The sequence below is a fragment of the Tachyglossus aculeatus genome, chromosome 27, assembly GCF_015852505.1.
Source record: "Tachyglossus aculeatus isolate mTacAcu1 chromosome 27, mTacAcu1.pri, whole genome shotgun sequence".
Classification (NCBI taxonomy): domain Eukaryota; kingdom Metazoa; phylum Chordata; class Mammalia; order Monotremata; family Tachyglossidae; genus Tachyglossus; species Tachyglossus aculeatus.
In genome coordinates, this window is record NC_052092.1 from 4,935,483 (window position 1) to 4,949,520 (window position 14,038).

Consider the following 14,038-nt stretch of genomic DNA (forward strand, 5'->3'; position numbering starts at 1 on the left):
CCCCGTGTGGGGCCTGATTACCTTGTATCTAACCCAGTGCTCGACACGTAGTAAGCCCTTAACAAATACCGCGATTATTATGATGAATAAAGCACGGAGGTAGCCAAAGCTGGAAGAGTGGGCTGGAACTCGAGAGAACCGGATTCTTGTCCCGGCTCTGCCCCTGACGTGCTGTGTGATCTCGGGCAAGTCACTCAATCTCTCCGATGATGACGGTAACGATCGTAAGCGCTGTACTAAGTGCTGGGGTAGGGGCGGCTCTGATGGCCGCCTGAGCTGACCCCCTCTCCCCCCACCCCCAACAACCGCCTGCCTCCAAACCAGGTCTTCTCGACACTGGGTGTCGGCGGGAGAGAAGACGCATCCCGGGGGGCGTTTCCTGCAGCGACTTTAATCCGGGCGCCGGCCCTGGCGAAGCGTCTACCCGACGCCGGGCCCCGGGCCCTCACGCCCCCGCCTCTTGCCCGCCCATCACCTCCCGGATCCAGGCCACGTATTCGAGCACTTTGGTGTAGAAGCCGTAGCCGTTCCCGCAGCCGATGCCCCAGGACACGATACCGGAGGCCACCCAACGGTCGCTGTGGTCATCCTGCACCGCGAACACCCCGCCGCTGTCCCCCTGGCAGGCGTCCTGCTTCTGGGCCCGGTCCCCGGCGCAGAACATGTTCTGGGAGAAGACGTCCGCCCGCCTGTGGATCCGGAGCCAGGCCTGGCAGGCCGCCCGGGCGGCCACGGGGAGCCGCACGTACTTGAGCTGGTCCGAGAGCCTCTTCCTCTCCTCCCCGAAGCCGCTGACGTAGCCCAGCCGGCCCGACTCGTAGTAGGAGGCGTTCCCCGGGTCGGGCAAGCAGATGGGCAGGAGGTCGGGCCCCAGCCGGACGCTGTCCTCCAGCTCCAGCAGGGCGATGTCGGCGTTGAAGTCGTCGGGGTCATCGGGGCGGTAGTCGGGGTGGATCACCACCCGCCGCACGGGGTGGGCCCCCAGCTTCTCGATCTCCTCCAGGTCCGTGTGGCCCAGGAACACGTGCACCTGTTCCAAGTCCTGAGGGCCGGAGCCCCCCTTGGGCCGGAAGACGTGGGCGGCCGTGAGCACCCAGCGGTCCCCCAGCAGGGCCCCGCCGCTGCGGCCCTGGACGCGGATGAAGGCCTGCCACGGGAAGTTGCCCCTCTGGGCCTTGTCGCCGCCAATGATGCGCTGCTTGTGGACCACGGGTGTGTCCGGCTGGCCGCACACTACAGAGGCGGGGGGGGGGTCACCGACGGGCCCTCTCCCGCCTCCAGTTACCTCCGTCCCTGCTTTCTCTTTCTAATCTCTTTCCCTCTGTCTCCATGTCTGTCTCTCGCTCTCTCTTCCCATCCCCGCCCTCCCTGCTTTTCCTTCATTCATTCAATCGTATTTATTGAGCGCTTCCTGTGTGCAGAGCACTGGACTAAGCGCTTGGGAAGCCCAAGTTGGCAACATCTAGAGACGGTCCCTACCCAACAGTGGGCTCACAGTCTAGAAGGGGGAGACAGAGAACAAAACAAAGCATAAAGTCCACTTCCTCCGCCTCCCTCTCGTGGAAGTCTCCACCTCCCCAATTCCTTCCCCTCCCTCTCTCCCCCCACCGGCCCCTCAGCACATAGGAGGCTTCCCTTTCCTCCCTCGACTCCTCGGTTTCTGTTTCCTCAAGCCCTGTCCGCGTCTCATCTCCATCTGTTTTCGGGCCTCTCCCACTTCCCTTCCTCCCTTAGTTCCGCTTCCGCCCCATCCTCCGAACCTGCCCGTCTGGGACCCCAGCCTCCACCCCCTCCCCTCCAGGTCCCCGACCTCTATCCCCGCTTCACCGGCGCCCCGGTCTCCATGGGACCCAACCTCCATTCCCGCTCCTCCGGGGCCTCGGCCTTCATTCCCGGCCCTCCAGGGATCCGACCTCTAGCCCCACTTCTCCCAGGTCCCCAGCCTCCATCCCCACCCGTCTTGGACCCCCATCTCCAACCCCATTCCTCCAGGGTCCCAGCCTCCATTCCCGGTCTCCCAGGGCCCCCTCCCTGCCCCTCCAGGGCCCGAGATAGTTGTCCCAATGGCGGGAACCTGCCTGGTAGGCACAGGGGAATCTTCTTTCCTCCCAGCTGGTCCTTCCAGGCGCCCTGGGCCGAGCAGGTGTACGTCCCTGACCGGGGTGAGGCGGAGAGGAGGGTGAGCCGGGGCCAGGGCCGGGCCCCGGCTGGCATCAGAGGGACCGAGGCCTGGTTTCATCTCTCCCTCCCCTAGGATGATCCCACCTGATGATTTTGGATGGACCCCGATGCTCAGTACAATGCTTGGCTCACAGTAAGTGTTTAACAAATTCCACTGGCATTATTATTATCATCATCACTGCTACTATCCCCTCAGCGACCTGGGCACTGGCCGTGGACGGAGAGCTGGGCCTCTGGCTCTGGCAGATTGGAGCGTAATCCACAGGGGCTAGAGAAAAGGGCCACTCAAGCCCCCCAGACGGGCTGCTGGAACTAGCTAAATAATAATAATAATAACGATGGCATTTATTAAGCGCTTACTATGTGCCAAGTGCTGTTCTAAGCGCTGGGGGGATACACGGTAATCAGGTTGTCCCACGTGGGGCTCACAGTCTCTGCCCAGGGACGAAGCCATTGGCGAGGCGGCAAAGACGACTACCGTGTGCCATGCACTGTACTAAGCGTTTAGATGAGCACACTGCAGTAGAGTCGGTAGACATGATACCTGCCCTCAAGGAGCTTTCAGCCTACCTAGAGCACTGATTTGCTTGTAATAATAATAATAATGATGGCATTTGTTAAGCGCTTACTATGTGCAAAGCACTGTTCTAAGCGCTGGGGAGGTTACAAGGTGATCAGGTTGTCCCGCGGGAGACTCACGGTCTTCATCCCCATTTTACAGATGAGGGAACTGAGGCGCAGAGAAGTGAAGCGACTTGCCCAAGGTCACACGGCTGACAGCAGAGCCGGGATTTGAACCCCTGACCTCTGACTCCAAAGCCCGGGCTCTTTCCACTGAGCCTGGCACATAGTAAGCGCTTTAACAAATATCACAGTTATTATTATTTTGGTTATCACCGGACCAAGCACGCAGAAGATTAGACCACGAGAGAGACCGGGGACGACCCCATTGCTCCTTCCTCCTGCTCCTCCCGGGCGTCTGGGCCTCACCGTGAGGGTGGAGGGCGTTCCCCCTGAGGGGAGAAGGTTCTAGGGGTCCGACCGAGGAAAGGTGTCTGTCGAAGCATCCCGCCCCCCTGCCCCGGGCTGGGGGGGACTCACCGGTACCCCCGGGCGCCAACAGCCGATAATAGGGCTCCTGGCACTCGTACTGGATTTGGGCCTCGTAGGTCTTCAGCCCCGGGCCCGTGAGGTACTTGACCATCCCGTTGGGCAGGGGGCTGGCCGGGCCGCAGTTCACGACTGTGAGCGGAGCAGAACGGGCAGGGCTGTCTGAGGGGGCTGGGCTGGGGGGCGACGGTCGGGGAAGGGAGGCTGCGAGGGTGGCACTGCCCCGGCCCGGGTGCCTCGGCCCTCCTGGGGAGCCGGCAGGGCTCGAGACCCAGGCGAAACCCCGCAGACTGGGTGTGTTGCGGCGGTTGGTTGGACTACTCTCCCCCTGCTCTGAGGCGGGGGGTCCCCAGGGTGGAGGGGGAGAGGATAGTCCTCCTCCAGGACAACTTACTCTTGCAAGAAGGCATGGCCCGGTGCCAGGTGCCGTCGTCTTGGCACACGGCAGTGAAGGAAGGCAAAACGCGGTTCCCCTGAGGAGGAGAAGGGGCGTCAGGGCTCGGGGGCAGACTCCGGCTCCCCGGGGAGGGTCCAAACCGGGGGCGTGGGGCGGACAGGGTGGGTCCCGGAAGGGGCTGACTCTCCGAGGAGGGGTCGGAGTGGGGCAGAACTCGGGTCTCCGCGGAGGGGTCGGGGGTCAGTGCCCGGTTCTTTTGGGGGGGGGGTGTCATGGGAGTGTCCCTGTGAAGCAGGGATCAGGGAAGGGGGGTGGGAGAGGGGATGGCAAGGTTTCCCGCCCTTGTCCCCTCACCTCGTTGAGCTGGTAGCCGGTCTTGCAGGCGGCGATGAAATAGTCGCGATACTCGTAGAGGGGCTGGGGGTCTCTGATGACGGTGAACTGGTCCCTCGGCACAGGCCGGGGGCACTGCACGGCTGGGGGCGGCGCGGGGCAGACAGAGGGGCGTCGAGGCCCGGCCCCCCGCCACGAGGGCCGGGGAGGAGGGAAGGGGGCACGGCCGGGAGGAGCCGGAAGGGAAGGGGTTGGGTGGGGGCGGCCTCCTCACCTTTCGAGCTGTAGCGGAGCTTCCAGCCCCGGCTGAAGCCCGACTCGTCGGTGAGGAAGACCAGGTCCACGGCGTTGCTGCCGGTGTCCAGGACGCCCGGGTTCTTGGTGCCGCAGTACTCTTCCAGAAGCCTCCCGCCGGCGTAGATCTGAAAGGAACCGGGGGAACGGACCGGTCGCTCAATCAATCAATCAATCGTATTTATTGAGCGCTTACTGTGTGCAGGGCACTGGGCTAAGCGCTTGGGAAGTCCAAGTTGGCAACATCTAGAGACGGTCCCTACCCAACAGTGGGCTTACAGGCTAGAAGGGGGAGACAGAGAACAAAACCAAACATATTAACAAAATAAAATAAATACAATAGATATGTACAAGTAAAATAAATAGAGTAATAAATATGTACAAACATATATACATATATGCAGGTGCTGTGGGGAAGGGAAGGAGGTAAGACGGGGGAGATGGAGAGGGGGACGAGGAGGAGAGGAAGGAGGGGGCTCAGTCTGGGAAGGCCTCCTGGAGGAGGTGAGCTCTCAGTAGGGCCTTGAAGGGAGGAAGAGAGCGAGCTTGGCAGATGGGCAGAGGGATTGGGGGCATTCCAGGCCCGGGGGTCGATGGCGGGACAAGCGAGAACGAGGCCCGGTGAGGAGATCAGCGGTGGAGGAGCGGAGGGTGCGGGCTGGGCTGGAGAAGGACAGAAGGGAGGTGAGGTAGGAGGGGGCCAGGGGATGGACAGCCTGGAAGCCCAGGGTGAGGAGTTTCTGAGTTTCTGAGTTTCACTCAGACCCCTCTTGCTCGAAGTCACCCGCAGGAGCGGAGGAGGTGATCCCAGGAGGGTCCGGGCCGGAGGGACGGCCGGGGGTCAGCGGGAGACGAGGGGGTCGGTGGAGGGTCCGGCCAGGAGGGTGCTTTGGGGAGTCGGGGGATCCGGGGTGGGGCCGCACCTGGAGCTGGTCATAAGGGCAGCGAACTTGTTGGTGGTCGTCGATCTCGAAGGGCTCCAGGAACTTGAGGGTCAGGCTGAGGCCACGGTCCACGCGGATGCTGTAGTTGCAGCGCGTGTCCGGCGGGTAGGGCTGGGGGTAGTCCAGGCTGGACACGGAGCCCGCCGGCTCCGTGTACAGCTCCGCGCTGCAGTCCGCTGCGGAGCGATCTTATATTATCCTCAGGGTAGTTGTTAATGGTAATGATAATAATAATGGCATTTGTTAAGCGCTTACTATGTGCAAAGCACTGTTCTAAGCGCTGGGGAGTTTACAAGGTGATCAGGTTGTCCCACGGGGGGCTCACAGTCTCGATCTCCGTTTTACAGATGAGGTGACCGAGGCCCAGGGAAGTGAATCAATCAATCAATCAATCATATGTATTGAGCGCTTACTGTGTGCAGAGCACTGTACTAGGCGCTTGGGAAGTACAAGTCGGCAACACACGGAGACAGTCCCTACCCAAGAGCGGGCTCACCCCACAGGGGGCTCACAGTCTTAACCCCCATTTTACAGATGAGGGAACTGAGGCCCAGAGAAGTGAAGTGACTCGCCCAAAGTCACCCAGCTGACAAGTGGTGGAGCTGGGATTTGAACCCGTGACCTCTGACTCCAAAGCCCGGGCTCGTTCCACTGGGCCACGCTGCTTTAAGCCTTAAGCACTTACTACGTGCCTGGCGCTGTTCTAAGCGCCGGGATGGTTAGGAGCACTAGGTACCGTCTCTAGATGTTGCCAACTTGTGCTTCCCAAGCGCTTAGCCCAGTGCTCTGCGCACAGTAAGCGCTCAATCAATACGACTGAATGCATGAATGAATGACATTGGACGCAATCCCCGTCCCACGTAGGGCTCGCGGTCTCAATCCTCATTTTCCAGATGAGGCAACCGAGGCCCAGAGAAGTGGAGTGACGTACCCAACGTCACACAGCAGGAAGGGGACGGGGGGCAGCGAGGGATGAAGTTGGGGCAACCGCAGGGGGGTTCGCCTCCCTGCCCCGTGCTCACCCCGGCAGGAGTGGCGGTCGCTGTTCAGACGGTAGCCGGGACGGCAGGAGCAGAAGTAGCTGCCCACCGTGTTGTGGCAGAGCTGCTTACAGCGCGGTCCAGCGTCGTCCGGCTCCGTACACTCGTTCCGGTCTGGGCGGGCGGGAGCGGGGGGCTTGGGTCACATCACGGCTGTAGGAACCGTCTCTATAATGTTGCCAATTTGGACTTCCCAAGCGCTTAGTACAGTGCTGTAAGCGCTCAATAAATATGATTGATGGTCACGGCTGTGGCGGGGGAGAGGCCGGAGGGACGCCGCCTCGCCCTCCGCCCTCCATCAGGGACGGGACCCCGGGGACCCCCGATGCCGAGTTCTCCCCATCCGCCCCTTTTCCTCTTCACACCCTCCCTTCCACGTGGCCCAGCCTTGCTCCCTTTATTCAATCAATCAATCAATCGTATTTATTGAGCGCTTACTGTGTGCAGGGCACTGTACTAAGCGCTTGGGAAGTACGAGTACAAGTTATTCCTCCCTCATCCCAGCCCCCTCAGCACTTATGTCATCATCATCATCAATCGTATTTATTGAGCGCTTACTATGTGCAGAGCACTGTCCACTTTCGCCATCTATTTCTATTAATGTCTGCCTCCCCCTCTGGACTGTAAGCTGGTCGTGGGCTGGGGATGGGTCTGTTTATTATAATAATAATAATAATGATGATGATGGCATTTATTAAGCGCTTACTATGTGCAAAGCGCTGTTCTAAGCGCTGGGGAGGTTACAAGGTGATCAGGTTATCCCACGGGGGGCTCACAGTCTCAATCCCCATTTGCCAGAGGAGGGAACTGAGGCCCAGAGAATAAGAATAATAATAATAATGGTATTTATGAAGCGCTTACTATGTGCAAAGCACTGTTCTAAGCACTGGGGAGGTTACAAGGTGATCAGGTTGTCCCACGGGGGGCTCACAGTCTCAATCCCCATTTGCCAGATGAGGGAACTGAGGCCCAGAGAATAATAATAATAATAATAATGGCATTTATTAAGCGCTTACTATGTGCAAAGCACTGTTCTAAGCGCTGGGGAGGTTACAAGGTGATCAGGTTGTCCCACGGGGGGCTCACAGTCTCAATCCCCATTTTCCAGATGAGGGAACTGAGGCCCAGAGAATAATAATAATAATAATAATTATGGTATTTATGAAGCGCTTACTATGTGCAAAGCACTGTTCTAAGTGCTGGGGAGGTAACAAGGTGATCAGGTTGTCCCACAAGGGGCTCACAGTCTCAATCCTAGACTGTGAGCCCGTTGTTGGGTAGGGACCGTCTCTATAAGTTGCCAGCTTGTACTTCCCAAGTGCTTAGTCCAGTGCTCTGCACACAGTAAGCGCTCAATAAATACGATTGAATGAATGAATGAATGTATCCTCCTTTTCCAGATGTGGTCACTGAGGCCCAGAGAAGTGAAGTGACTGGCCCAAAGTCACCCAGCTGACAGTTGGCGGAGCCGGGATTTGAACCCATCATCATCAATCCTATTTATTGAGCGCTTACTGTGTGCAGAGCACTGGACTAAGCGCTTGGGAAGTCCAAGTTGGCAACATATAGAGACAGTCCCTACCCAACAGTGGGCTCACAGTCTCAAAGCCCGGGCTCTTTCCACTTAGCCACGCTGCTTAGCATCCTCTCCCAAGCGCTTAGTACAGTGGTCTGCACACGGTAAGCGCTCAAAAAATACGACTGATTGCCCTGGTGGGGGGCAAGCCCGGGTTTTCCCGGATCTCCCTCCCCGCTCGCCCACCGCGGAGGGCCGTTACTCGCCCACGGCTTGGTAGTAGGCCAGGAAGCCCTTGTAGAAGACCGTGGTCCCGTTCTCCTCGTTGGAAAAGTCGGTGTGCATGGTCAGCCGCATCCGGTTGCCCTTGGAGAGGAATTCCCGGCGGCCCGGGTGCTGGCCCGGCGCGGAGTCCGCCCGCCCGCAGAACCGGCCCAGGTCCGTCTTGTCCGCCGAAACCTGGCAGGGGGGCGAGAGCCGGGGGAGGCCAAATGGGTTGGGGCTACCGGTGGTCAGTTTCCAGCTCTGGGAACCCAAACAGGCGTCCAGCACAGCGCTCTGCACACGGCGGATGCCAAGCCCAGCGCGCTTGCCACAGGAGGACACCAGAATGGCACGACGCGCTCAACAGACACCCAGCACAGTGCTCCGCGTGCTGTAGGCATCTAGTATAGCACCTTCCGCCAAGCTGGCTCTCTTCCTCCCTTCAAGGCCCTGCTGAGAGCTCACCTCCTCCAGGAGGCCTTCCCAGACTGAGCCCCTTCCTTACTCTCCCCCTCGTCCCCCTCTCCATCCCCCCATCTTACCTCCTTCCCTTCCCCACAGCACCTGTATATATGGATATATGGTTGTACATATTTATTACTCTATTTATTTATTTATTTTACTTGTACATTTCTATCCTATTTATTTTATTTTGTTGGTATGTTTGGTTCTGTTCTCTGTCTCCCCCTTTTAGACTGTGAGCCCACTGTTGGGTAGGGACTGTCTCTATGTGTTGCCAATTTGTACTTCCCAAGCGCTTAGTACAGTGCTCTGCACATAGTAAGCGCTCAATAAATACGATTGATTGATTGATTGATTGGCGGGGCCCCTCCGGAGGGGAGCATTTTTCCCCCGTCCCGGGGCCAGGCCGGTGGCAGACCCGGGTTCTCGGCAGGACCTGAACTCCGGCCCTCTACCACCCCGGATCTCCGAAGCCCTGGGATTTGCAGATCAAATCGCCCATAGGGGCGGGTCTGGGAAACTGAGGCAGGAGACCAGACCCCATCTCGGGGAGTGGGTGGGAATCCGACCGAAGGAGCGGTAATACTAATGGTATTTGTTAATTCCTCGTCCCCCTCTCCATCCCCCCCATCTTACCTCCTTCCCTTCCCCACAGCACCTGCATATATGTATATATGTTTGTACATGTTTATTACTCTATTTATTTTACTTGTACATATCTATTCAATTTGTTTTATTTTGTCAGTATGTTTGGTTTTGTTCTCTGTCTCCCCCTTTTAGACTGTGAGCCCACTGTTGGGTAGGGACTGTCTCTAGATGTTGCCAATTTGTACTTCCCAAGCGCTTAGTCCAGTGCTCTGCACATAGTAAGCGCTCAATAAATACGATTGATGATGATGATGATGATGATGATGTTAAGCATTTACTATGTGCCAGGCACTGGACTGAGCATTGGGGTGGATACAAGCCAATGGGGTTGGACACAGTCCCTGTCCCATGTGGGGCTCACAGCCTCTATCCCTCTTTTAGAGAAGCAGCGTGGCTCAGTGGGAAGAGCCCAGGCTTGGGAGGCAGAGGTCATGGGTTCGAATCCCGGCTCCACCACTTGTCAGCTTGTGTGACTTCGGGCAAGTTCGCTGCTTTAGAGAAGCAGCGTGGCTCAGCGGAAAGAGCACGGACTTTGGAGTCACGGGTCATGGGCTCGAATCCTGGCTCCGCCTCTTGTCAGCTGTGTGACTTTGGGCAAGTCACTTAACTTCTCTGGGCCTCAGGTACCTCACCTGTAAAATGGGGATGAAGACTGCCTGTGGGACAACCTGATCACCTTGTATACCCCCAGCGCTTAGAACAGTGCCTTGCACATAGTAAGCGCTTAATAAATGCCATTATTATTATTGTCACTTCACTTCTCTGAGCCTCAGTTCCCCCATCTGTAAGATGGGGATGAAGACCGTGAGCCCCACGTGGGACACCTTGTATCCCCCCCACCCCCGGCGCTTAGAACAGTGCTTCGCACGTAGTAAGCACTTAACAAATGCCACCATCATCGTTATTATCATTACGGAGGAGGTGACTGAGGCCCAGAGAGGTGAAGTGACTTGTCCGAGGTCGCACAGCGGAAAAGCGGCAGAGCCCATGATCTTCTGACACCCAGGCCTGGGCTGTAGCCAGTCCGCCGTGCCGCTTCGGGGGGCGAGGGGCTCCGGTCAGGGGGTGGCCCCGGGGGGCCGGGGCAAGCGGGGTCCCCTCGCCCGTGGCCCCCACCTTGACGTAGTCGTAGAAGCAGGCCTCGGACGGCTCCAGGTCGAACTGCCAGAACCCGAGCTTCACGCGGTAGCCGGCCGGCACGGCGATGTCCGTGGTGCCGTGGTAGAGGTTGGGGTACGGCCGGGGGTACCGGGGCGACGTCACCTCCCCGAACATGCGCTCGGCGACCGCGCCGGCCCGGCCCGGCCCGCCCAGAAGCAGGGCCCCGAGGATGACCCACTGCAGCCTGGCGGGATGAGGGACGGGGGCTGGGATGGAGAGGGGGCTCCGAGGGCCACGCGAGTGGGAGTGGGGGGCCGGGGATCCATCCCACTCCCATTCCGGCCCAAGGGCCGCGGGTGGGGGACGGAGAGGAGGTCGGCGCGGCCTGTTCGGCCAACAACAACCGTCCCCGGCCTGGCGGTCATCGCCCTCTGGCCGACCTCCCCTTCCCCGGGGTGGGGGGCGTCTACAGGCTCTGACAGTCCCAAGTTGGGGGGGACGGGGAATTGGAGAAGCAGCGTGGCTCGGTGGAAAGAGCCCGGGGTCATGGGTTCAAATCCCGGCTCCGCCAACTGTCGGCTGGGTGACTTTGGGCAAGTCACTTCACTTCTCTGTATATATATTAAGCCCTTAGTACAGTGCTCTGCACATAGTAAGCGCTCAATAAATACGATTGATGATATGTTTGTACAGATTTATTACTCTATTTATCTATCTATTTTACTTGTACATATCTGTTCTATTTATTTTATTTTGTTAGTATGTTTGGTTTCGTTCTCTGTCTCCCCCTTCTAGACTGTGAGCCCACTGTTGGGTAGGGACCGTCTCTCTATGTTGCCAACTTGGACTTCCCAAGCGCTTAGTCCAGTGATCTGCACACAGTAAGCGCTCAATAAATACGATTGATTGATTGATATTAAGCACTTAGTACAGTGCTCTGCACATAGTAAGCACTCAATAAATACGATTGATTGATTGATTGATTGATATTAAGCGCTTAGTACAGTGCTCTGCACATAGTAAGCACTCAATAAATACGATTGATGATATGTTTGTACAGATTTATTACTCTATTTATTTTACTTGTGCATATCTATTCTATTTATTTTATTTTGTTATTATGTTTGGTTTCGTTCTCTGTCTCCCCCTTCTAGACTGTGAGCCCACAGTTGGGTAGGGACCGTCTCTCGATGTTGCCAACTTGGACTTCCCAAGCGCTTAGTCCAGTGCTCTGCACACAGTAAGCGCTCAATAAATACGATCGATTGATTCTCTGGGCCTCATCTGGAAAAATGGGGGTGAAAACCGTGAGCCCCCCCGTGGGACCACCTGATCGCCTTGTACGCTCCCCCAGCGCTTAGAACAGTGCTTTGCACAGAGTAAGCGCTTTCAAATGCCGTTATTATTATTAACGGGGGGCAAATGGGGGGCGAGGACAGTCCGGCGGGGAGCCCCCCCCCTGCCCGCTGTCATCGGGGGGGGGTCTCTCATCTTCGACCCAGATGGGGCAGGGGGGAGTGTGGGGGTCCCACGGCCGTTTGGGGGGTGCCCATGGGGGGGTCCCCCCTCCCCACCGCATCCCACTCACATGACTTTCGGCCTTGGTGGGGCTCCCGTCCCGTCGGCTGCTCCGGCCTGACTGGAGGGCAGCGGGCCGGAGGGGAAGTCCAGGGGTGCGGGGGCCGGCCCCCTCGCCCGCCCCCCGCCCCCCGGCCCCCCCCCCCGCACGGGTGGCGCCCCCTGGCGGCCGGCCCCCGCAACCGCTCTCGCCTCTGTTCTAGACTTCGTCAGGGTGGTATTCCACACTTCATGCTGCTGCCCGGATTGTCTTTGTCCAGAAACGCTGTGGGCCTGTTCCTCCCCTCCTCAAAACTCTCCAGTGGCTACCAATCAATCTGCGCATCAGGCAGAAACTCCTCACCCTGGGCTTCAAGACTCTCCATCCCCTCGCCCCCTCCTACCTCACCTCCCTTCTCTCCTTCTGCAGCCCAGCCCGCACCCTCCGCTCCTCTGCCACCGCTAATCTCCTCACCGTTAGGCCTCGTTCTCACCTGTCCCGCCGTCGACCCCCGGGCCCGGAAAACCCCCAATCCCTCTGCCCATCCGCCAAGCTAGCTCTCTTCCTCCCTTCAAGGCCCTACTGAGAGCTCACCTCCTCCAGGAGGCCTTCCCACACTGAGCCCCTTCCTTCCTCTCCCCCTCGCCCCCCTCTCCATCCCCCCATCTTACCTCCTTCCCTTCCCCACAGCACCTGTATATATGGATATATGGTTGTACATATTTATTACTCTATTTATTTATTTATTTTACTTGTACATTTCTATCCGACTTATTTTATTTTGTTGGTATGTTTGGTTCTGTTCTCTGTCTCCCCCTTTTAGACTGTGAGCCCACTGTTGGGTAGGGACTGTCTCTATGTGATGCCAATTTGTACTTCCCAAGCGCTTAGTACAGTGCTCTGCACATAGTAAGCGCTCAATAAATACGATTGATTGATTGATTGATTGATTGATTATTTATTTTATTTTGTTAGTATGTTTGGTTTTGCTCTCTGTCTCCCCCTTTTAGACTGTGAGCCCACGGTTGGGTAGGGACTGTCTCCATATGTTGCCAACTTGGACTTCCCAAGCGCTTAGTACAGTGCTCTGCACACAGTCAGCACTTAACAAATACGATTGATTGATTGATTGATAAGCATTGATTAGCAGGGATGCGGAAAGGAGTTGGAGAAACACTAAGAGGCCTCTGTAGTTTGTTCCCGGGAGATCTGCCCTCCCCAACGCACCTCTCACGCCTTTCCCTTGCCTAGATTATAATAATAATAATAATAATAATAGCATTTGTTAAGCGCTTACTATGTGCAAAGCACTGTTCTAAGCGCTGGGGAGCATCCAAGGTGATCAGGTTGACCCACATAGGGCTCACAGTCTTAATCCCCATTTTATGGATGAGGGAACTGAGGCAAATTCATTCATTCATTCAATCGTATTTATTGAGCACTTACTGTGTGCAGAGGCACACAGAAGTTAAGAAGTTAATTGGCAGAGCCGGGATTTGAACCCATGTCCTCTGACTCCCAAGCCCGGGCTCTTTCCACACATTCATTCATTCAATCGTATTTATTGAGAGCTTACTGTGTGCAGAGCACTGTACTAAGCGCTTGGGAAGTACAAGTTGAGCCATTGAGCCACGCTGCTTCTCTAGGTTCATTCATTCATTCATTCAATCGTATTTATTGAGCGCTTACTGTGTGCAGAGCACTGGACTAAGCGCTTGGGATGTACAAGTTGGCAGCATATAGAGACGGCACCTGCCCAACGGTGGGCTCACAGTCTAGAATCAATCAATCAATCGTATTTATTGAGCACTTACTGTGTGGAGAGCACTGTTCTAAGCGCTTGGGATGTCCCCCCCACTTCAAATCCCCCCAACCATGACCCTCCCCACCTCCAAAGCCTCTTGAAAAACCACCTCCTCCAGGAGGCCTTTCCTGGCTGATCACTCAGGGCTATTTATTGAGTGCTTATTCTGTGCAGAGGCCCTGGGGTAAGCGCTTGGGAGGCCACTTAAATGGGGCGAATGTGTGGGACCAGACTCGTTTTTTAAATGCTATTTGGTATGTGTTAAGTGCCATTTGCTGATGCTATTTGGTAAGCGCTCTGCACACAGCAAAAGCGCTCGATAAATCCGATCGAATGAATGAAGGGCTTAGAGTCAGGCACTGTGCTAAGCGCTGAGGTAGGGGCCC

General features: G+C 57.0%; 1 protein-coding gene across 1 annotated transcript; it reads right to left on the reverse strand.

The window, feature by feature from the left end:
• Positions 1-371: 371 nt before the first annotated feature.
• On the reverse strand, positions 372-11,950 carry C1R (complement C1r). The gene is made up of 11 exons (XM_038767946.1): positions 11,879-11,950; positions 10,306-10,534; positions 8,082-8,274; positions 6,282-6,413; positions 5,239-5,435; positions 4,296-4,443; positions 4,043-4,164; positions 3,686-3,764; positions 3,283-3,423; positions 2,079-2,153; positions 372-1,233 (listed from the first exon to the last, which is right to left on the reverse strand). Coding segments are annotated over exons 1-11 (2,106 nt in total). The 5' UTR covers positions 11,881-11,950; the 3' UTR covers positions 372-445.
• Positions 11,951-14,038: the final 2,088 nt, after the last annotated feature.